General features: G+C 49.9%; 1 protein-coding gene across 1 annotated transcript in view; it reads right to left on the minus strand.

The window, feature by feature from the left end:
- The window catches only part of PTCD3 (pentatricopeptide repeat domain 3), a 160,769-nt gene that overhangs the window by 61,400 nt on the left and 75,982 nt on the right, over positions 1-23,387 (minus strand). The window contains exons 8-12 of the mRNA XM_075346792.1: positions 14,441-14,553; positions 7,709-7,767; positions 6,370-6,457; positions 6,188-6,248; positions 4,731-4,813 (exon numbers count right to left, since the gene is read on the minus strand). Coding sequence (XP_075202907.1) covers positions 4,731-4,813; positions 6,188-6,248; positions 6,370-6,457; positions 7,709-7,767; positions 14,441-14,553 — 404 coding nt within the window. The remainder of the gene's footprint in view (positions 1-4,730; positions 4,814-6,187; positions 6,249-6,369; positions 6,458-7,708; positions 7,768-14,440; positions 14,554-23,387) is intronic.

The following is a 23,387-nucleotide window of genomic DNA, read 5'->3' on the forward strand; positions in this document are numbered from 1 at the left end:
CTCCATGCACCGTCCCCAAGGGGACACAGAGTACCTGTAGATGCAGGGCCCTGTCCCTGATGATACTCAGCCTCCTGTCCGTCAGAATCCCACAGGGGCTGCGGAGGGAGCCCGGTCCCAGTGCCTGGATGACCGGATAGGATCCCACTTCTCCAAGAGCCCCTAAGGGATGGGGAAGGAAAACGGCATGTGGCTCCGGCCTGTGTACCCGCCATGGGTACCTCAACCTTAACAACACCGCCGACTTAGTGGGGTGAGAAGGGAGCATGCCAGGAGCCCTGTTAGGGCCCTGTTTTCTTTCATCCGATATAATCAGCAGCTGCTGCTGACTAAAATGGGAGCATGAGTGCATGTGTGCCTCCTTCAACACAAAGCATAAAACTGAGGAGCCCGTGATGCACGGGGGGGTGTATAGGCAGAGGGGAGGGGTTACATTTTTAAAGTGTAATACTTTGTGTGGCCTCCGGAGGCAGAAGCTATACACCCAATTGTCTGGGTCTCCCAATGGAGCGACAAAGAAACAGTGGAATTCACACTGTGCAGTGCAGAGGTTGAAATCCACAGCAAAACCTGCATAAATGTCATCGTCTAAAGATGTCCCCTAAAATCCCTTATACCCAAGTCTGTTAACCCAATGTTAGTGGAGCCATGGTTTAGTAAAGTGCTCCCCGTTGGCATATACAGCGTAAGGCCCTGTGCGCACTAGAAAAAGGATTTTTATCAGGAAATTTCTTGAGAGTCTGAAAGATTAGCGCACTTGCGTTAAAAAAAAACGCACCAATAACGCACCGAAAAACGCATGCGTTTTTACAGTGTTATTTCCAGCAGGTTGGTCCCTGCATTTTTTTTACCATTATCTATGGCAAAATACGCAGGTACCTGCAGAAAAGAAGTGACACGCAAGAAATTCTGCAGAAAGAATGCTCTTGAGAAAAAAAGAGAATTTTGTTTACTTACCGTAAATTCTTTTTCTTATAGTTCCGACATGGGAGACCCAGACCATGGGTGTATAGCTTCTGCCTCCGGAGGACACACAAAGTACTACACTCAAACGTGTAGCTCCTCCCTCCGGGCTATATACACCCCCTGGATGACAATCTACCCAGTTCAGTGCAAAAGCTGAAGGAGGACATCCACCCATAAGTAGAGATAGAGTAAAACTCGGAATAACCGGAACTCTGACTACTAACAACAGCCGGTGAAACACACGGAACAAAAAAACTGCCAACAGGCAACAGGGAGGGTGCTGGGTCTCCCATGTCGGAACTATAAGAAAAAGAATTTACGGTAAGTAAACAAAATTCTCTTTTTCTTTATCGTTCCTTATGGGAGACCCAAACCATGGGACGTTCCAAAGCAGTCCATGGGTGGGAATAAACCAAACTGAGAAGTAGGCAAAACCTAACTTCACAAATGGGCGACAGCCGCCTGAAGAATGCGTCTGCCCAAGCTCGCATCTGCCGAAGCATGAGCATGCACTTGGTAGTGCTTCGAAAAAGTGTGCAGACTGGACCACGTGGCAGCCTGACAAACCTGCTGAGCCGTAGCCTGGTGCCTGAAAGCTCAGGAGGCACCGACAGCTCTGGTCGAGTGCGCCTTAATCCCTGGCGGGGGAGGCACCTGAGAACACTGGTAGGCATCGGTGATAGCCGACCTGATCCAACGAGCTAGGGTCGGTTTAGAAGCAGCGAGACCCTTGCGCTGACCAGTGGTTAGCACAAAAAGTGAGGTGCACCGCCTAAAAACGGCGGTGCGTGACACATAGATTCGGAGCGCCCGCACCAAATCCAAGGTATGCAACGCCTTTTCAAAGCGATGCACAGGGGCCGGACAAAGAGAAGGCAATGAAATGTCCTGGTTAAGGTGGAAAGGAGACACCACCTTAGGGAGAAAGTCCGGAGACGGACGAAGAACCACCTTGTCTTGGTGATACACCAAAAAGGGGGATTCCGAAGAGAGCGCAGCCAAATCAGAAACTCTCCTGAGAGAAGTTATGGCTACTAGAAAAACAACTTTCTGTGAAAGTCTAAACAAGGGAACCTCCCTGAGAGGCTCAAAGGGGGGTTTCTGTAAGGCCGTGAGGACCAGATTAAGGTCCCAGGGATCCAAGGGCCGCCGGTAAGGAGGAATGATGTGAGATGCGCCCTGCATGAAGGTGCGCACCTGGGCCAGTCGGGCGATACGCCGCTGGAACAATACCGACAGAGCCGACACCTGTCCCTTGAGGGAATTGAGGGACAGTCCTAGCTGTAGACCGGACTGTAGAAAGGACAGGATGGTCGGCAAGGAGAACGGCCAAGGAGCATGGTCGGAAGAGCGACACCAGGACAGGAAAATCCTCCAAGTCCGGTGGTAAGTCTTGGCCGAGGAAGACTTCCGAGCCTGAGTCATGGTGGAGATGACCTCAGAGGGGATGCCTGAAGCCGTCAGGATCCAGGACTCAAGAGCCACGCCGTCAATCTGAGAGCCGCAGAATTCTGGCGGAAGAACGGACCTTGAGAGAGAAGGTCTGGGCGGTCCGGGAGATGCCACGGCACCTCTACGGACAGACGGAGCAGGTCTGGGTACCAAGCTCGCCTGGGCCAGTCCGGAGCAATGAGTATGACTCGACGGCCCTCCATTCTGATCTTGCGCAGAACCCTGGGCAAGAGCGCTAGAGGGGGAAACACATAGGCCAGACGGAACTGAGACCAATCTTGAACCAGTGCGTCTGCTGCGAAGGCTTGAGGATCGTGGGAGCGAGCCACGTAAACCGGAACCTTGTTGTTGTGCCGGGATGCCATTAGATCCACTTCCGGAGTGCCCCACTTGCGGCAGATTGATCTGAACACTGACGGATGCAGGGCCCACTCGCCGCTGTCCACGGTTTGACGGCTGAGGTAATCGGCCTCCCAGTTTTCCACGCCTGGGATGTGGACTGCAGATATGGTGGACTTGGAGTCCTCCGTCCACTGGAGGATTCGTTGAACCTCCAACATCGCCAGACGGCTGTGAGTCCCGCCCTGGTGATTGATGTAGGCAACCGCTGTCGCGTTGTCCGACTGAACTCGAATGTGCCTGCCCGCCAACAGGTGGTGAAAGGCTACCGTGGGACGAGGAAGGAGAAGGTTCCCTGCGTCTCCGTTTAGGGGGACGGGGCCCTAGGACATGCTCTGAGGGCTCTGCAGAGCTCGGAGCAGCAGAGGCACCCTGAGAGGGGGGCTGATGCATGGACAGCAGTGTCCGGGACAGCTGCCCCATGGAGTCGGCAAAAGACTGGGAAATAGCTTGTGAAAAGGAAGCTACCCAAGCCGGGGGTTCAGCCACCGGGGCCGGAGCAGCCGGAGGGACCCCTGAGGAGGCTCCAGGCTGAGACACAAACATGTTAGCACAAGCATCACAATGTGCGTATGTGCTTGGCTCTGGCAGAATGAGCTTACATGCAGTGCATATAGCGTACATGTTTGCAGCCTTGCTTCGGGTGACAGACATGCTGCTGAGGTGGAAGCTCTGCAGCAAGAATACACTCCTGTAGAATGCCCTGAGAGTGTAATAAAAGTCCACAACCAAAGGTTGTGGCTTACCAGCCCGCTCTCTGTGTGCCCTCCGGATTCCACAGCTCAAAGACCCTGTGAAGCGTCAGCCTTCCTAACAGTATGCAGCTGCAGCATCCAGCGCCTTCCAGTGTAAGAACGCTGAGAAAATGGCGCTGGGAGAAGGAGGGGGGGCGTGTATAAGCCCAAGAGCGGGAAAAACGGAGGGCAGAGAGATACAGGGAGAGATACAGGGGAGGGAACATCTCCCCAGAGAGGAGTGCCCTCCCCTCTGCTGGTCGGGCGGTGGGCGGCGCTGTATGCAAAACATGCAGAGAAGCCGAAACCGAAACTAGGCCCAAACTGAAGCCGGGGCCTAGATTTTAAAATGCGGCCGACGAGCAGGCACCCTCGGCGCGGTTCTCAGAGGAAACCCCCAGAACCGGCCGGAATTTACAGTAACGCTAAAACACATACTGTCCCCCTAATAAAAGTACCCGGGACCCCTGAAAAACGTCTCAATACTTAGCTTTTGAGACGCAGGGCCAGTCCCTGAGTGGGGATTAAACGCTCCTTCCAGCAGGAACCAGACAGGGCTGCGGATGGAGACCGGTCTTCTGCAAGCAGAGAGGACCGTGGAAGCTCCCACTTCAACCCAGAGCCTCTCAGAGGATGTGAAGGAGCGCGGCATGTGAAGGCTCCAGCCTTATAAAGTCAACCTTAACAGCACCGCCGACAAAGTGGGGTGTGAAGGGACATGCCGGGAGTCCAGACTGGACCCGCTTTTCTTCCAAATCTTTAAAATTAAAATAAAAATGAAAAAAAAAAAAAATCAGAGAATGCAAGTGTGTGATCCTCCTGAAACACAAAGCATTGAACTGGGTAGATTGTCATCCAGGGGGTGTATATAGCCCGGAGGGAGGAGCTACACGTTTGAGTGTAGTACTTTGTGTGTCCTCAGGAGGCAGAAGCTATACACCCATGGTTTGGGTCTCCCATAAGGAACGATAAAGAAAAAAAAAACAGTGTGCGCACAGCTAATTCTTTTTCCTATAGGTTTTGCTGGGGAATGTCTGCAGAAAGGTTACAACCATTTTCTCAAGAAATTTCTGCAAAAAAACCACAAACCCCCCCCCCCCCAAAAAAACGTGGGTAAAAACGCAGTGTGCGCACAGGGCCTGAAGGCTGAGTATGGTCCGTGCACCCCCCAGTCCTTACCACAATCAGCGCACACTTATCCTTCACTTCTGGTTTGGTCTCCGGAGCCGCTAAGATCAGTGCATTGAAGGTGGAGACGTCTCCTGCAAAGAAGAGGACGAAATGTAACACGGGTTTCTACAACAGAGAATTGTTTTCCTTTTAGGTCCAGCATTGTGTATTGAAAACATTACTGCTCCATTTAAGACTATAGCGGCGGCGCCGACGATGAAGAGCAGCGTTCAGCTTAGTATCCTAAGTGTCAGGATGTCGTATGTCCAACCTGCCGCTCCATTCACCTCCTCCTGGCCATGGTACTGCGGCCACAGGAGACCAAGGGAAGATCAGTGGATCTTCCCTGGGTCCCAAAGGGTTAAATGTTAAAGTCTGGTATCCAAAAGTCACCACTCGGGAGTTTACTGCAAACTAATTAATCGCTCAGGTTAACATACATGGGGGCTACTATTGTATCATTAGGTCTGTACATGGGAATTGGTGCACTGTATCAGAAACTATAGGAAAGAATTAATGATGGCAGATTCTCATGTTAATATGTAGCCACTTAAGGGGAATCTGTCACCAGGTTTTCACCACCTAATCTGAAAGCAGCATAACGTAGGGGCAGAGATCCTGATTCCAGCTATGTCACTTACTGGACTGCTTAGTGTAGTTTCATAAGCAGTAGATTTGTGAACGTGGTCTGAGCTGTAGTATGTTTGTTTAAACGTAATAAGAATATCTGTGTATGTAAATAATCAAAATGTAGATGTAGTTGCATAATAATCTGTCTGTCTATATAGCTATTGCACAGATCTATAAAAGTTGTATCGCCATGAAGGAGTTAACCAAAGATAATGAAGCCAGAATGTGAAGCTGCAAAAGTGTTATTAGTAATGTTCACACAGAAGGAATGTATGGGAGGCAGGCAATGTGCTGTGAGAAATTGGGGAGTGAAGCACTCCCTGTTTATCTTCAAGGTTATTCATGCTTACTGTATAATTGGATCTATCGAATACACGAGTCAGTTGATGACGCTGGCTGAAAGAGAGAGCATGTCTGTGTGTTCATTGTCTGATACATTGAAATATCGACACTGATATACAGCTAATACGGCACCGTCTCTGGATATTCCTGTATGAAGACTCCATTAGCAGTCTTTACCCAAATTCCTCCCTTGACAGATTATCATTACAGGACTAGTTGGCGTGCTGCAGGTAGTCCAGCATATTCATGAACTCTGCATAACTGCTAGATCTGCAGCAGAGAAGACACTGATTTAATCAAAATAACAGCAAACAGCTCAGTAAGTGACACATCGCTGCAATCAGGGTCTCTGTCTCTACATTATGCTGCTCTCAGAAACCTGGTGACAGATTCCGTTTAAGTCTCCAGTCCATCATCCATCTAACACACAATGGGAGCGATTTCCGGCCTTGGACCTATGTGATGATTTCTCTATTTAAGCTCAGTGGACTCACCGGTAAATCTGTTGTTCAGAAGGTCGGTGTACATGCCGAACGCCTGGGCATAAGCTCCGTGCTGAAATAACACAGAAGTCATTTAAAACCTTGGTTTTATATATATAAATATATATATAAAAATAAATAAATAAAAAAATAATCTATCTATCTATAGCGTGTGCTTGTGTCTGGTGCGGTACCTTCACCATGCCCCGGATCAGGGTGCGGTAAGAATGAGCGTTCCTTTCTGGCATCAGGTTGAATATCCTCTCGGCATTGTTATTTGGTCTATAATAAATACAAAAGGAAATTGGAAAAAAGCTGAAAAAAAGAGTGTCTAAGGCTCCTCTCTGAGTGCACATGGGGCAATAAGGATGGCGGAGCAGTACCATGATTATAATGAGCCATCATGTGTGTACATGAGGAATAACACCATTTCTGGCCTTTATATGCCTTGTATCGTGCGTTGGTCCCCAGGTATGCCCTCTACAGGCTCACTCAAACCAATTATTTTTTGTTTTCTCTGAGCTAGTAGGTTGTGCAATGTCGCTCATACACAGCCATGAGGGACTCCCGCTCTCCTGTCACCATGTAGTGCATGTTCAGGAGTAGCGCGGCAGCATGGAGGACATTGTGTCAGTACTGAGGAAAGTAGCTGTGAATCCACCACCATTAGTAACACTTTCTCCCCCTCTTTCATCTTTAGTTTTCTCTGAGCTAGTAGGTGCTACAATGTCGCTCATACACAGCCATGAGGGTATACCCGCTCTCCGGTCACTATGTAGCGCTTGTTCATTAGTAGCAGCAGCAGCATGGAGAACATTATCAGCACTGAGCAGTGTAGCTGTGAATCCATCAACACTTTCTCCCCCCTCTCTCTTTTTGATCCTCCCTATAGTACCTTCATAGACTTCAATGGGCATCTGAAATCTGATTGCTCACTGAGGGATCAGATTACAGATGCCCACTGAAGTCTATGGTGGTAGGGAGGATCAAAATGAGAGAGGTGGAGAAAATGTTACCAATGTTGATGGATTCATAGCTATCACTTTCTCCACCTCTCATTTTGATTCTCCCTACCCCCATAGACTTTAATGGATCGCTCACTGAGGGATTAGATTGCAGACGACCATTGAAGTCTATGGTGGTAGGAAGTATGAAAAAGAGAGGTGGAGAAAGTGTTACTAATGTTGATGGATTCACAGCTACACTGCTCAGTACTGATATATTGTCCTCCACGCTGCTGCTACTACTTCTTAACACGGGCTGCATTGCATACGTGGAGAAAAATGCAGGATACAAGTCATATAGTGGCTAGAAATGGTATTCCATATTATATCTATCTATCTATCTATATCTCTCTATCTATATTTATATCTCTCTATCTATATATATACACATACATACATACATACATACAATGTGTATATATACATAAAAAAAGGGTTTTTTTATGGTAAGATTTCAAAGGTTCTTATACTTTTTGTACTACAGAAATATGTAAAGTTTGTTGAAATGACAACCATTTCACTCCATTACCTCCATGTCATCTTAGCGGGGAGACCTTTCTGAGGGACATTTTTCTTCTTGGAGTTTTCCTGCGGATACAAGAAGTCTATATTGTAACTTAGAGCCGTCATCGCACACAACAGCTATGGATTTAAAAATTGAGGCATGTAAAAAGGTAGAAAAAGAGAATTTTGTTTACTTAACGTAAATTCTTTTTCTTATAGTTCCGACATGGGAGACCCAAACCATGGGTGTATAGCTACTGCCTCCGGAGGACACACAAAGTACTACACTCAAACGTGTAGCTCCTCCCTCCGGCTATATACACCCCCTGGATGACAATCTACCCAGTTCAGTGCAAAAGCTGAAGGAGGACATCCACCCATAAGTAGAGAAAGAGTAAACTCGGAAAGACCAGAACTCTGTCTACTAACAACAGCCGGTGAAACACACGGAACAAAAAACTGCCAACAGGCAACAGGGAGGGTGCTGGGTCTCCCATGTCGGAACTATAAGAAAAAGAATTTACGGTAAGTAAACAAAATTCTCTTTTTCTTTATCGTTCCTTATGGGAGACCCAAACCATGGGACGTTCCAAAGCAGTCCATGGGCGGGAAATAAACCAAACTGAGAAGTAGGAAAACCTAACTTCACAAATGGGCGACAGCCGCCTGAAGAATGCATCTGCCCAAGCTCGCATCTGCCGAAGCATGAGCATGCACCTGGTAGTGCTTCGAGAAAGTGTGCAGACTGGACCATGTGGCAGCCTGACAAACCTGCTGAGCCGTAGCCTGGTGCCTGAAAGCCCAGGAGGCACCGACAGCTCTGGTCGAGTGCGCCTTAATCCCCGGCGGGGGAGGCACCTGAGAACACTGGTAGGCATCGGAGATAGCCGACCTGATCCAACGAGCTAGAGTCGGTTTAGAAGCAGCGAGACCCTTGCGCTGACCAGTGGTTAGCACAAAAAGAGATGTGCACCGCCTAAAAACAGCGGTGCGTGACACATAGATTCGGAGCGCCCGCACCAAATCCAAGGAGTGCAACGCCTTCTCAAAGCGATGCACCGGGGCCGGACAAAGAGAAGGTAATGAAATGTCCTGGTTAAGGTGGAAAGGAGACACCACCTTAGGGAGAAAGTCCGGAGTCGGACGAAGAACCACCTTGTCTTGGTGAAACACCAAAAAGGGGGATTCTGAAGAGAGCGCAGCCAAATCCGAAACTCTCCTGAGAGAAGTTATGGCTACTAGAAAAACAACTTTCTGTGAAAGTCTAGACAAGGGAACTTCCCTCAGAGGCTCAAAGGGGGGTTTCTGTAAGGCCGTGAGGACCAGATTAAGGTCCCAGGGATCCAAGGGCCGCCGGTAAGGAGGAATGATGTGAGATGCGCCCTGCATGAAGGTGCGCACCTGAGCCAGTCGGGCGATACGCCGCTGGAACAATACCGACAGAGCCGACACCTGTCCCTTAAGGGAATTGAGGGACAGTCCTAGCTGTAGACCGGACTGTAGAAAAGACAGGATGGTCGGCAAGGAGAATGGCCAAGGGGCATGGCCGGACGAACGACACCAGGACAGGAAAATTTTCCAAGTCCTGTGGTAAATCTTGGCCGAGGAAGACTTCCGAGCCTGAGTCATGGTGGAGATGACCTCAGGAGGGAATGCCTGAAGCAGTCAGGATCCAGGACTCAAGAGCCACGCCGTCAATCTGAGAGCCGCAGAATTCTGGCGGAAGAACGGACCTTGAGAGAGAAGGTCTGGGCGGTCCGGGAGACGCCACGGCACCTCTACGGACAGACGGAGCAGGTCTGGGTACCACGCTCGCCTGGGCCAGTCCGGAGCAATGAGCATGACTCGACGGCCCTCCATTCTGATCTTGCGCAGAACCCTGGGCAAGAGCGCTAGAGGGGGAAACACATAGGCCAGACGGAACTGAGACCAATCTTGAACCAGTGCGTCTGCTGCGAAGGCTTGAGGATCGTGGGAGCGAGCCACGTAAACCGGAACCTTGTTGTTGTGCCGGGATGCCATTAGATCTACCTCTGGAGTGCCCCACTTGCGGCAGAGTGATTTGAACACTGCCGGATGCAGAGCCCACTCGCCGCCGTCTACGGTTTGACGGCTGAGATAATCGGCCTCCCAGTTTTCCACGCCTGGGATGTGGACTGCAGATATGGTGGACTTCGAGTCCTCCGTCCACTGGAGGATTCGTTGAACCTCCAGCATCGCCAGACGGCTGTGAGTCCCGCCCTGGTGATTGATGTAGGCAACCGCTGTCGCGTTGTCTGACTGGACTCGGATGTGCTTGCCCACCAACAGGTGGTGAAAGGCTAGGAGAGCTAGAAACACAGCTCTGATCTCCAGCACATTGATTGAGAGGGCTGATTCGGACGAAGTCCAAGTGCCCTGTGCTCGGTGATGGAGAAATACTGCTCCCCAACCGGAGAGACTGGCATCCGTGCTGAGGATTACCCAGGACGGAGTCAGGAAGGAGCGTCCCTGTGACAGAGAGAGGGGCCGAAGCCACCACTGAAGAGAGCTCCTGGTTTGTGGCGACAGAGCCACCAGCCTGTGCAAGGAAGAGATCCGCTTGTCCCAACAGCGGAGGATGTCCAGCTGCAGGGGACGCAGATGGAACTGGGCAAAGGGAACCGCTTCCATTGACGCCACCATCTGACCCAGCACCCGCATGAGGTGTCTGATGGAATGACGGCGGTGCCTCAGCAGAGAGCGTACCGCCAGACGAAGAGACTGCTGTTTGACTAAGGGCAGCTTCACAAGTGCCGGCAGAGTCTCGAATTGCATCCCTAGGTACTCGAGTTTCTGGGTTGGAATAAGAGTGGACTTGGGCAAATTGACAAGCCACCCGAACTGGACTAGAGTGGCGAGAGTGAGCGAGACACTCCGCTGGCAGTCTGCACTGGATGAGGCCTTGACTAGAAGGTCGTCCAGGTAAGGAATCACTGCCAACCCCTGGAGGTGCAGGACCGCAACCACTGCTGCCATGACCTTGGTGAATACTCGAGGGGCCGTGGCTAGGCCGAAGGGGAGAGCCACGAATTGGAAATGTTCCTCTCCTATTGCAAAGCGTAGCCAACGCTGGTGCGAAACCGGAATAGGAACATGCAGATAGGCATCTCTGATGTCGATGGATGCTAGAAAATCTCCTTGGGTCATTGAGGCAATGACCGATCTCAGAGATTCCATGCGAAAGTGCCGCACCTGAACGTGCTTGTTGAGAAGCTTGAGATCCAGGATGGGCCGGAAGGAACCGTCCTTTTTGGGGACTAGAAAGAGGTTTGAGTAGAAACCGCTGAACCGTTCCCGGGCGGGAACCGGAACAATTACACCGTTGGCCTGCAGGGATGCCACGGCCTGAGAGAAGGCGGCGGCTTTGGAGCAGGGGGGGGTGGACAGAAAAAATCTGTTTGGCGGGCTGGAAGAAAATTCTATCCTGTAGCCGTGGGAGATGATATCCCGCACCCACTGATTGGAGACGTGTTGAAACCACACGTCGCCAAAGTGGGAGAGCCTGCCACCGACCAAGGACGTTGCTGGCGTAGCCAGATAGTCAAGAGGAGGCTGCCTTAGTGGCAGCGGCTCCTCCGGCCTTTTGAGGACGCGGCTTTGCGCGCCAGTTGGGTTTACGATCCTTGGCTGCGGTAGTGGACGAGGTCGAGGGCTTAGAGGCTGACCAGTTAGAGGAACGAAAATTCGATTGGTTCCTGCTCTGGACCGGTTTCCTGGCCTTAGTTTGCGGCAAGGAAGTACTCTTTCCGCCAGTAGCTTCCTTAATTATGTCATCCAGCTGTTCTCCAAACAGCCGGGACCCAGCAAAAGGGAGACTCGCAAGGTACTTCTTAGAGGAAGCGTCTGCTTTCCACTCTCGAAGCCACAAGATCCTGCGGATCGCGAGGGAGTTAGCGGAGGCCACCGCCGTGCGGTGAGAAGCCTCCAGGATGGCAGACATGGCGTAGGATGCAAAAGCCGAAGCTTGAGAAGTTAAGGCATCCATCTCAGGAATAGAGTCTCTGGTGAGTGAATGCATCTCCGCCAGAGAGGCAGAGACTGCCTTAAGAGCCCATACTGCCGCAAAAGACGGGGAGAACGAGGCTCCTGCCGCCTCATATACAGACTTGGCCAGAAGGTCAACCTGGCGGTCAGTGGGATTTTTAAGAGAAGTGCCATCAGCCACAGCTACGACTGTGCGGGCTGAGATTCTGGACACCGGAGGGTCTACCTTTGGGGACTGGGCCCATTCCTTAACCACCTCTGGTGGAAAAGGAAAACGGTCATCTGAACTACGCTTCAGAAAGCGTTTGTCAGGACAGGCCCTGGGCTTGTTAACAGTGGTGTGAAAGCTGGAGTGGTTAAAAAACATACTTTTAGCTTTCTTAGGTGAGGTAAACTGGTGTACCTCTACCAGAGAGGTTTGTTCGTCTGACTCTGGTGGGTTGAGGTTCAGAACGGAGTTAATGGACGCAATCAAGTCACTAACATCCGCATCACCCTCAGACAAATCAATGGGGTACATAGAAGTAGCGTCTGAGCCCACAGTAAACGAATCCCCCTCGCCCTGCACGTCGGCACGTGAATCAGAGCCGTGGGACGAGGGAGGAGAAGGGTCCCTACGTCTCCGTTTAGGGGGACTGGGACCTAGAACATGCTCTGAAGGCTCCGCAGAGCTCTGAGCAGCAGAGACACTCTGAGGGGGGGCCTGATGCATAGACAGCAGTGTCCGGGACAGCTGCCCCATGGAGTCGGCAAAAGACTGGGAAATAGCTTGTGAAAAAGATGCTACCCAAGCCGGGGGTTCAGCTACCAGGGCCGGAGCAGCCGAGGGGGCCCCTGAGGAGGCTCTAGGCTGAGACACAACCATATTAGCACAGGCATCACAATGTGGGAATGTGCTCGGCTCTGGCAGAATGCGCTTACATGCAGTGCAAAAAGCATACATGTTTGCAGCCATGCTCCGGGTGACAGACATGCTGCTGATGGGGGGACTCTGCAGCAATAAACACTCCTGTACAATGCCTGAAAGTGTATATAAAAAGCCCACAACCAGAGGTTGTGGCTTACCACACCACTCTCTGTGTGCCCTCCGGATTCCACAGCTCCAAGTCCCAGTGAAGCGACAGCTTTCCCAAAACAGCAACAGCTGCAGCTCCCAGCGCCGTCCAGTGTAAGAACGCTGAGAAAATGGCGCTGGGAGGAGGAGGGGGGGCGTGTATAAGCCCAGGAGCGGGAAAAACGGAGGGCAGAGAGATACAGGACGAGGTACAGGGGAGGGCACATCTCTCCAGAGAGGAGAGTCCTCCCCTCTGCTGGCCGGGCGGTGGGCGGCGCCGTATGCAAAACATGCAGGGAGCCGAAAACGAAACTAGGCCCAAACTGAAGCCGGGGCCTAGATTTCAAAATGCGGCCGAGCAGCAGGCACCTTCGGCGCGGTTCTCAGAGGAAACTCCCAGAACCGGCCGAAATTCACAGTAAAGTTACAAAACATACTGTCCCCCAAATAAAAGTACCCGGGACCCCTGAAAAACGTCTCAATACTTAGCTCTTGAGATGCAGGGCCATGTCCCTGGAGAGGGGGGTAAACGCTCCTTCCAGCAGGGACCAGACAGGGCTGCGGATGAAGCCGGCCTCCTGCAAGCAGAGAGGACCGTGATGGCTCCCACTTCAAACAGAGCCTCGACAGAGGATGCGAAGGAGCGCGGCATGTGAAGGCTCCAGCCTTATTAAAGTCAACCTTAACAGCACCCCGCAGAGTGGGGCGTGAAGGGACATGCCGGGAGGACCCGCTTTTCTTCCAAATCTTTAAAAATAAAAATGAAAAATATCAGAGAATGCAAGTGTGTGTGACCTCCTGGAACACAAAGCAATGAACTGGGTAGATTGTCATCCAGGGGGTGTATATAGCCGGAGGGAGGAGCTACACGTTTGAGTGTAGTACTTTGTGTGTCCTCCGGAGGCAGTAGCTATACACCCATGGTTTGGGTCTCCCATAAGGAACGATAAAGAAATGACAATTAGGAGCATCGATCATCAGACAAAGCAGTTTTGCTCTGTATAATACAAAGCTGAACCAACATCCCAGGTCTACTGGTGATTTATAACTGCATCTCTTCAGAAGAGGAGACTCCTCTTCTGAAGAGATGCAGTTATAAATCACCAGTAGGTCTCCTAATCTTCGCTCTCTGCTCTTGCCCTCTTGAGCCGTTGTACTTGTTTAAATGCTCTGTAATCTGTATATCTATATACAGTAATAACAGTGTAGAATCTAGAACAAACCACTGACGGCTGACTGTGTTGCAGCAGAACTTGTGCCGAGCTTTATAGTTAGCAGCTAACTGCTGTATAAAAATCTGAGGGCTGAAGAGAGCTGACTGAGATGTTAAGAATTAACCTCTCTCCTGGAATGTAACTACTGTGCACTCTGACCTGGGTGTGGAGGCCGAGCTCCATGGAAACCAGCTGTACACTGTAAGAGATAAAAGCTATCATTGCAGGAAAATGACAGCAGATAGAAAAAAAAAGCAAGCCAATTACAAACTCTTTTATTTTCATAATGTCTAATTAAAGAAATTTAAAAATTTGAGAATACCCCTTTTTAAAGACGTGTGCTTGCTGACCTTCTCTAAATGACCACCAGCAGAATTATAAATGCAGCTCCAAAGGCTATAATGTATCAGCAGTACAAATTTCTATCACTGAACACTAGTATGGTGTATAAAGTCGGACTTATTCTTTACGCACAAATACTCACACTCTCATTATCCTCCAGCTGCTGTTGTTGCTCGTCAGTAGACGGCTCACGATCTCCATAAAAACACACAAGATCTAGCAGTTTGTTGGTAATTTCCAAAGACGGCGTTGTGCCTACAAGAATGAGTAGAACATTACGGACACGGCAAGGATGGAAGAAATATAGAAAGCCGCTATTGACAGGCTCCACATATCGCAGCAGGTCCTCGGCGCTGATCATGGACTCTCCATTGCTCCAGCACCAAACTAATTAGCAGAAGAAGGGAATTTTTTTTACTTACCGTAAATTCCTTTTCTTCTAGCTCCTATTGGGAGACCCAGACAATTGGGGTGTATAGCTTCTGCCTCCGGAGGCCACACAAAGTATTACACTTAAAAAAGTGTAACCCCTCCCCTCTGCCTATACACCCTCCCGTGGATCACGGGCTCCTCAGTTTTGGTGCAAAAGCAGGAAGGAGAAAACTTATAAATTGGTCTAGGGTAAATTCAATCCGAAGGATGTTCGGAGAACTGCAAACCATGAACCAAAAGAACAATTCAACATGAACAACATGTGTACACAAAAGAACAACCAGCCCGAAGGGTACAGGGGCGGGTGCTGGGTCTCCCAATAGGAGCTAGAAGAAAAGGAATTTACGGTAAGTAAACAAAATTCCCTTCTTCTTTGTCGCTCCATTGGGAGACCCAGACAATTGGGACGTCCAAAAGCAGTCCCTGCGTGGGTAAAAGAATACCTCAATAAAAAGAGCCGCAACGGCCCCCTCTTACAGGTGGGCAACCGCCGCCTGAAGGACTCGCCTACCTAGACTGGCGTCTGCCGAAGCATAGGCATGCACTTGATAGTGCTTCGTGAAAGTGTGCAGACTAGACCACGTAGCTGCCTGACACACCTGCTGAGCCGTAGCCCGGTGCCGCAATGCCCAGGACGCACCCACGGCTCTGGTAGAATGGGCTTTCAGCCCTGAAGGAAGCGGAAGCTCAGAAGAACGGTAGGCTTCGAGAATCGGTTCCTTGATCCACCGAGCCAAGGTTGACTTGGAAGCCTGCGAACCCTTACGCTGGCCAGCGACAAGGACAAAGAGCGCATCTGAACGACGCAGGGGCGCCGTGCGAGACACGTAGAACCGGAGTGCTCTCACTAGATCCAAAGAGTGCAAATCCTTTTCACATTGGTGAATTGGATTAGGGCAAAATGAAGGCAAGGAGATATCTTGATTGAGATGAAAAGGAGATACCACCTTAGGGAGAAAATCCGGGACCGGACGCAGAACCACCTTATCCTGGTGAAAAACCAGGAAGGGGGCTTTGCATGACAGCGCTGCAAGCTCAGACACTCTCCGGAGTGATGTAACTGCCACTAGAAAGGCCACCTTCTGCGAAAGACGTGATAAAGAGACATCCCGCAGCGGCTCGAAAGGTGGTTTCTGAAGAGCCGTTAGCACCCTGTTAAGATCCCAGGGTTCCAGCGGACGTTTGTAAGGTGGGACTATGTGGCAAACTCCCTGCAGGAACGTGCGGACCTGCGGAAGCCTGGCTAGGCGCTTTTGAAAAAATACGGAGAGCGCCGATACTTGGCCCTTGAGAGAGCCGAGTGACAAACCCTTGTCCATTCCGGATTGAAGGAATGAAAGAAAAGTGGGTAAGGCAAACGGCCATGGAGGAAAACCGTTATCAGAGCACCAGGATAAGAAGATTTGCCAAGACCTGATCCGGGTACCACGACCGCCTCGGCCAATCTGGAGCGACGAGAATGGCGCGACGGCAGTCGGATCTGATCTTGCGTAACACTCTGGGCAGCATCGCCAGAGGAGGAAACACATAAGGCAGTCGAAACTGCGACCAATCCTGAACTAACGCATCCGCCGCCAGAACTCTGTGATCCAGAGACCGAGCCATGAATGCCGGGACTTTGTTGTTGTGCCGTGACGCCATGAGATCGACGTCCGGCGTTCCCCAGCGGCGACAGATCTCTCGAAACACTTCTGGGTGTAGAGACCATTCCCCCGCATCCATGCCCTGACGACTGAGAAAATCTGCTTCCCAGTTTTCTACGCTCGGGATGTGAACTGCGGAGATGGTGGAGGCTGTGGCTTCCACCCACTGCAGAATCTGCCGGACTTCCTGGAAGGCTTGACGACTGCGAGTGCCGCCTTGGTGGTTGATGTATGCGACGGCAGTGGCGTTGTCCGACTGGATACGGATCTGCCTGCCCTCCAGCCACCGATGGAAAGCCAATAGGGCTAGATACACTGCCCTTATCTCCAGAACATTGATCTGAAGGGAAGACTCTATCGGAGTCCAGGTTCCCTGAGCCCTGTGGTGGAGAAAAACCGCTCCCCATCCTGACAGGCTCGCGTCCGTGGTGACCACAGTCCAGGTTGGGGGTAGGAAGGATTTTCCCTGCGATAGAGAATTGGGAAGGAGCCACCACTGAAGAGACGTCTTGGTTGCAAGGGAAAGAGAGACTTTCCTGTCGAGGGAAGCCGACCTCCAGTCCCATTTGCGGAGAATGTCCCATTGGAGTGGCCGCAGATGGAATTGCGCAAACGGCACTGCCTCCATCGCTGCCACCATCTTCCCCAGGAAGTGCATGAGGCGCCTTAAGGGGTGTGACTGACCCCGAAGAAGAGATTGCACCCCTGCCTGCAGAGAAAGCTGTTTGTCCCGCGGTAGCTTGACTACCGCTGACAGTGTATGAAACTCCATCCCGAGGTAAGTCAGTGATTGGGTCGGTGTCAACTTGGATTTCGGGAAGTTGATGATCCACCCGAACTGCTGTAGAGTCGCCAGAGCGACGGTAAGGCTGTGTTGACACGCCACCCGAGAAGGGGCCCTGACTAGGAGATCGTCTAAGTAGGGAATCACCGAGTGGCCCTGAGAGTGTAGGACCGCCACAACGGATGCCATGACTTTGGTGAAAACCCGTGGGGCTGTCGCCAGGCCGAAAGGCAATGCCATGAACTGAAGGTGTTCGTCCCCGATGGCGAAACGCAAGAAGCGTTGATGCTCGGGTGCGATCGGCACGTGGATATAAGCATCCTTGATGTCGATCGATGCTAGGAAGTCTCCTTGTGACATCGAGGCGATGACCGAGCGGAGAGATTCCATCCGAAACCGTCTGATTCTCACATGTCTGTTGAGTAGTTTGAGGTCCAGAACGGGACGGAATGATCCATCCTTTTTTGGCACCACGAACAAGTTGGAGTAAAAGCCGCGACCACGTTCCTGAAGGGGAACGGGGATCACAACTCCTTCTGTCTTCAGAACGTCCACTGCCTGAAAAAGTGCGTCGGCCTGAGCGGGGGGCGGAGAGGTTCTGAAGAAACGAGCCGCAGGACGAGAGCTGAACTCTATCCTGTAACCGTGAGACAGAATGTCTCTCACCCATTGGTCTTGAACATGTGGCCACCAGGCGTCGCCAAAGCGGGAGAGCCTGCCACCGACCGAGGATGCGGCTAGGGGATGCCGAGAGTCATGAGGAGGCCGCCTTGGAGGCAGTGCCTCCTGCGGCCTTTTGGGGGCGTGACTTGGACCGCCACGCATAGGAGTTCCTCTGGCCTTTCTCCGGCCTGCTGGACGAAGAGGATTGGGGCTTGGCGGAGGGACGAAAGGACCGAAACCTCGATTGTATTTTTCGTTGCTGAGGTCTCTTAGGTTTGGATTGGGGTAAGGAGGAGTCCTTTCCCTTGGATTCCTTAATAATCTCATCCAATCGTTCGCCAAACAAGCGGTCGCCAGAAAACGGCAAACCGGTTAAGAACCTCTTGGAGGCCGAGTCTGCCTTCCATTCGCGCAGCCACATGGCCCTGCGGACTGCCACAGAGTTAGCGGATGCCACAGCTGTACGGCCAGCAGAGTCTAGGACTGCGTTCATGGCGTAGGAAGAAAAAGCTGACGCTTGAGAAGTCAAAGACGCAACTTGCGGAGCAGAATTACGTGTGACAGCATTAATCTCGGCCAGACAAGCCGAGATAGCTTGGAGTGCCCACACGGCTGCAAAAGCCGGGGCAAAAGACGCGCCCGTGGCCTCATAGATGGACTTCACCAGAAGCTCTATCTGCCGGTCAGTGGCATCCTTTAGCGATGAGCCATCTGCAACCGATACCACAGATCTAGCCGCCAATCTAGAGACTGGAGGATCCACCTTGGGACACTGAGCCCAACCCTTAACGACCTCGGAGGGGAAGGGGTAACGCGTGTCAGTGAGGCGCTTAGTAAAGCGCTTGTCCGGAACCGTTCTGGGCTTCTGGACAGCATCTCTGAAGTTAGAGTGATCGAAAAACGCACTACGTGTACGTTTGGGGAACCTAAACTGGTGTTTCTCCTGCTGAGACGCCGACTCCTCTACAGTAGGAGGCGGGGGAGAGAGATCCAACACCTGATTGATGGACGAGATAAGATCATTCACTAAGGCGTCCCCTTCAGGTGTATCAAGGTTAAGGGCGACGTCAGGGTCAGAGCCCTGAGCTGCGACGTCCGCCTCGTCCTCCAGAGAGTCCTCAAGCTGGGAACCCGAGCAGCGTGAAGAAGTCGGGGAAGATTCCCAGCGAGCCCGCTTAGCCTGTCTAGGACTGTGGTCCGGGCAGGAGTCCTCCACGTGAGACCTAGGGCCCAACCTGGGAGCGCGCTGCGGCGCGGACCGAGAGGGGCCTGGAGGCGACGATCCAACAGGGGCCGGGGCCTGTGTAAGGACCGGTCTGGACTGCAAAGCTTCTAGCAGCTTGGCAGACCACTTGTCCATAGACTGAGCCATGGATTGTGAAAGTGACTCAGAGAGTTTCTCAGCAAAAGAGGCAAACTCTGTCCCTGCCGCCTGGACAGGGGGAGCAGGGGGGTCTACATGAGCCGAGGGGCCCACTAGTGACCGAGGCTCCGGCTGAGCAAGCGAAGCAGGTGTCGAGCATTGCTCACAGTGAGGGTAGGTGGAACCCGCAGGTAACATAGCCCCACAAGAGGTACAGGCCGCAAAAAAAACCCTGTGCCTTAACAGCTTTGCTCCTTGTGGACGACATGCTGTTGTCTCGTAGGAGAATGATCACTGAGGGTATATGGGCAAAAAAAGGGTATACAGCCTGACCGAACAGAAATATATATATATATAAATACGTATCTATTCCGGCACCCTAGGGGGACCAGCACTGGGTGACCGGTGTGGCTTACCGACCGCTAAAAAGCGGAGTGTGTGTCCTCCAGATTCCCTGCCTTAGGTCCCCCGGAGCTGCAGAGCTCTTCACTGAGAATCCTCCACCGGCAGAATGCCAAAAAATGGCTGCCGGAGCTCTCAGGGGAGGAGTGGAGCCGTGGGCGGCGCCAGGAAAGTGCGGGAATCTGGGGTCCCCACAGTGATCAGTGAGGGGGGAGGAAACATGCAGGATGGTCCGGCCCTCACATCCGACGTCAGGTCGGCCGTCCCGCCCTTACCCCTGACAGGCAGGACGGGGCGACTAGGCCGCGATGAAGCCGGGGACTAAATTTGAGACCGCGCCCGACAAGCAGGCACGGTCGGCGCGGAAGTCCGCCGGCCTTCTCAATTCAGCAGCTGCCGCAGCGTTAGGGAAGAAGGTGCGCTCCCTGCACAGTCCCCTATGGGGACACAGAGTACCTTAGAGTTGCAGGGCCCGGTCCCTGAGGTTCAATAGACTGCGGTCCAGCAGATTCCCACAGGGGCTGCGGAGGGAGCACGGTCCCAGTAAATGGATGACCGCTCAGGATCCCACTTCTCCCAGAGCCGCTAAGGGATGGTGAAGGAGACGGCATGAGGCTCCGGCCTTTGTACCCACAATGGGTACCTCAACCTTAACAACACCGCCGACGTAGTGGGGTGAGAAGGGAACATGCCGGGGGCCCCGTGGGGGCCCTCTTTTCTTCCAACCGACATAACTAATATGAGAATGCATGAGTGGATGTGTGCCTCCTTCCACACAAAGCATAAAACTGAGGAGCCCGTGATCCAGGAGGGTGTATAGGCAGAGGGGAGGGGGTTACACTTTTTTAAGTGTAATACTTTGTGTGGCCTCCGGAGGCAGAAGCTATACACCCCAATTGTCTGGGTCTCCCAATGGAGCGACAAAGAAAGAGGCTGTATCTGGTAATATATAAACCTTAACCCCTTCACCCCCAGCCACTAAAACACCCTTCTGATTGAGCCATTTTTTTGCAATTTTGACCAGTGTCACTTTCACAGGTTATAACTCTGGAACGTTTCCACGGATCCCGCTGATTCTAATACTGTTTTTTCGTGACATATTAGACTACATGATAGTGGTAAAATTATTATTTTGTTATTTATATTATTATTAATATATTATTTTATTATTATACTATATTATTATTATTACTATTATTATACTATTATTTTATTATACTATATTATTATTAATATATTATTTTATATTATATTTATACTATATATTATTATTACTACTTTTATTATACTATTATATTATACTATATTATTATTAATATATTATTTTATTATATTATATTATACTATATATTATTATCACTATTACTACTTTTATTATACTATTATTTTATTATACTATATATTAATATATTATTATTTTATTATATTATTTATTATATTATACTATATATTATTATTACTACTTTTATTATACTATTATTTTATTATACTATATTATTATTCATATATTATTTTTTTATTACCATTATTATTATTATATTTATTATATTATACTATATTATATTATTATTACTATTACTTTTATTATACTAATATTTTATTATACTATATTATATTATTATTAATATATTATTTTATTATTATATTATTGTATTATTTATTATATTATACTATATTATTACTATTACTACTTTTATTGAACTATTATTTTATTATACTATATTATTATTAATATATTATTTTATTATTATATTAATTATATTATTATTACTACTTTTATTATACTATTATTTTATTATACTATATATGTTATTATTATTTTGTACAATTATTTGTAAAAATATCAAAAATTTGGAGAAAATTTAGAAAATTTTGCAATTTTCAAACGTGGATATTTTATGCCCAGAAATCCTTGAGTTCTGTTGTACACAATAGTTACTAAATAACATTTCCCTCATGTCTACTTTACATCAGCACAATTTTGGAAACACTTTTTTGTTTAATTCAGGACGTTAGAAGGGGTCAAAGTTCATCAGCAATTTCTCATTTTTCCAACATTTGCAACACTTATTTATTTATTTTGGGGGGGGACCACATCACATTTGAAGTGACTTTAAGAGGCCTAGGTGACAGAAAACACCCAACGGTGACACCATTCTAAAAACTGCACCCCTCACACTGCTCATAAACACATCCAAAACGATTATTAACCCTTTAGGTGCTGCACAGGAACCAAAGCAATGTGGAAGAAAAAAAATGAAATTTTTTATTTTTTTTTTTACACAAAATGTTACTTTAGCCATAAATGTTGCATTTTCACAAGGTCAATATTCACCATAAAAATGTATTTTTAATAAACAAATAAAGTAAATAATAAATAAAAAGAATTTTGTTTACTTACCGTAAATTCTTTTTCTTATAGTTCCGTAATGGGAGACCCAGACCATGGGTGTATAGCTTCTGCCTCCGGAGGACACACAAAGTACTACACTAAAAAGTGTAGGCCCTCCCTCCGAGCATATACACCCCCTGGATAATCAAATATAGCCAGTTTAGTGCAAAAGCTGAAGGAGAGTATCGACCCACAAGTAGAGATAGAGCCGGTGATAACACGCGGAACAAGAAACTGCCAACAGGCAACAGGGAGGGTGCTGGGTCTCCCATTACGGAACTATAAGAAAAAGAATTTACGGTAAGTAAACAAAATTCTCTTTCTCTTCATCGTTCCTTATGGGAGACCCAGACCATGGGACGTCTCAAAGCAGTCCATGGGTGGGAATAAACAGAAAACTGAGAAGTAGGCGAAACCTAACTTCACAAATGGGCGACAGCCGCCTGAAGGGCGCGTGTGCCCAAGCTCGCATCTGCCGAAGCATGAGCATGCACTTGGTAGTGCTTCGAAAAGGTATGCAGACTAGTCCAAGTGGCAGCCTGACCAACCTACTGAGCCGTAGCCTGGTGCCTGAAAGCCCAAGAGGCACCGACAGCTCTGGTCGAGTGTGCCTTGATCCCCGGCGGGGGAGGCACTTGACTACACTGGTAGGCATCAGAAATGGCCGACCTAATCCAACGAGCTAGGGTCGGCTTAGAAACCGAGAGGCCCTTACGCCGACCTGTGGTTAGCACAAAAAGAGAGGTGCACCGCCTAAGAACAGCGGTGCGAGACACATAGATCCGGAGCGCCCGCACCAGATCCAGAGTATGCAACGCTTTTTCAAAGCGATGAACAGGAGCCGGACAAAAGGAAGGCAGGGAAATGTCCTGGTTAAGGTGGAAAGGAGAAACCACCTTAGGGAGAAAGTCCGGAGTCGGACGGAGAACCACCTTGTCTTGATGAAAAACCAAAAAAGGTGACTCCGAAGAGAGCGCAGCCAAATCAGACTCTCCTGAGGAAAGCTATGGCCACTAGAAAGACCACTTTCTGTGAAAGACGAGACAAAGAAACCTCCCCAAGAGGCGCAAAGGGGGGTTTCTGGAAGGCCGTGAGGACCAGATCAAGGTCCCAGGGATCCAAAGGCCGCCGGTAAGGCGGAATGATGTGGGATGCGTCCTGCATGAAGGAGCGCACCTGAGCCAGCCGGGCTATACGCCGCTGGAACAACACTGACAGAGCCGAGACCTGTCCCTTGAGGGATAGTCCTAGCTGTAGACCGGACTGTAGAAAGGACAGGAGGGTCGGCAAGGAAAAGGCCCAGGAATACTTCCGAGCCAGAGTCATAGAGGAGACGACTTCAGGAGGGATACCAGAAGTCGTCAAGATACAGGACTCAAGAACCACGCCGTCAATCTGAGAGCCGCAGAA

This window comes from Anomaloglossus baeobatrachus, chromosome 1, assembly GCF_048569485.1.
Source record: "Anomaloglossus baeobatrachus isolate aAnoBae1 chromosome 1, aAnoBae1.hap1, whole genome shotgun sequence".
Classification (NCBI taxonomy): domain Eukaryota; kingdom Metazoa; phylum Chordata; class Amphibia; order Anura; family Aromobatidae; genus Anomaloglossus; species Anomaloglossus baeobatrachus.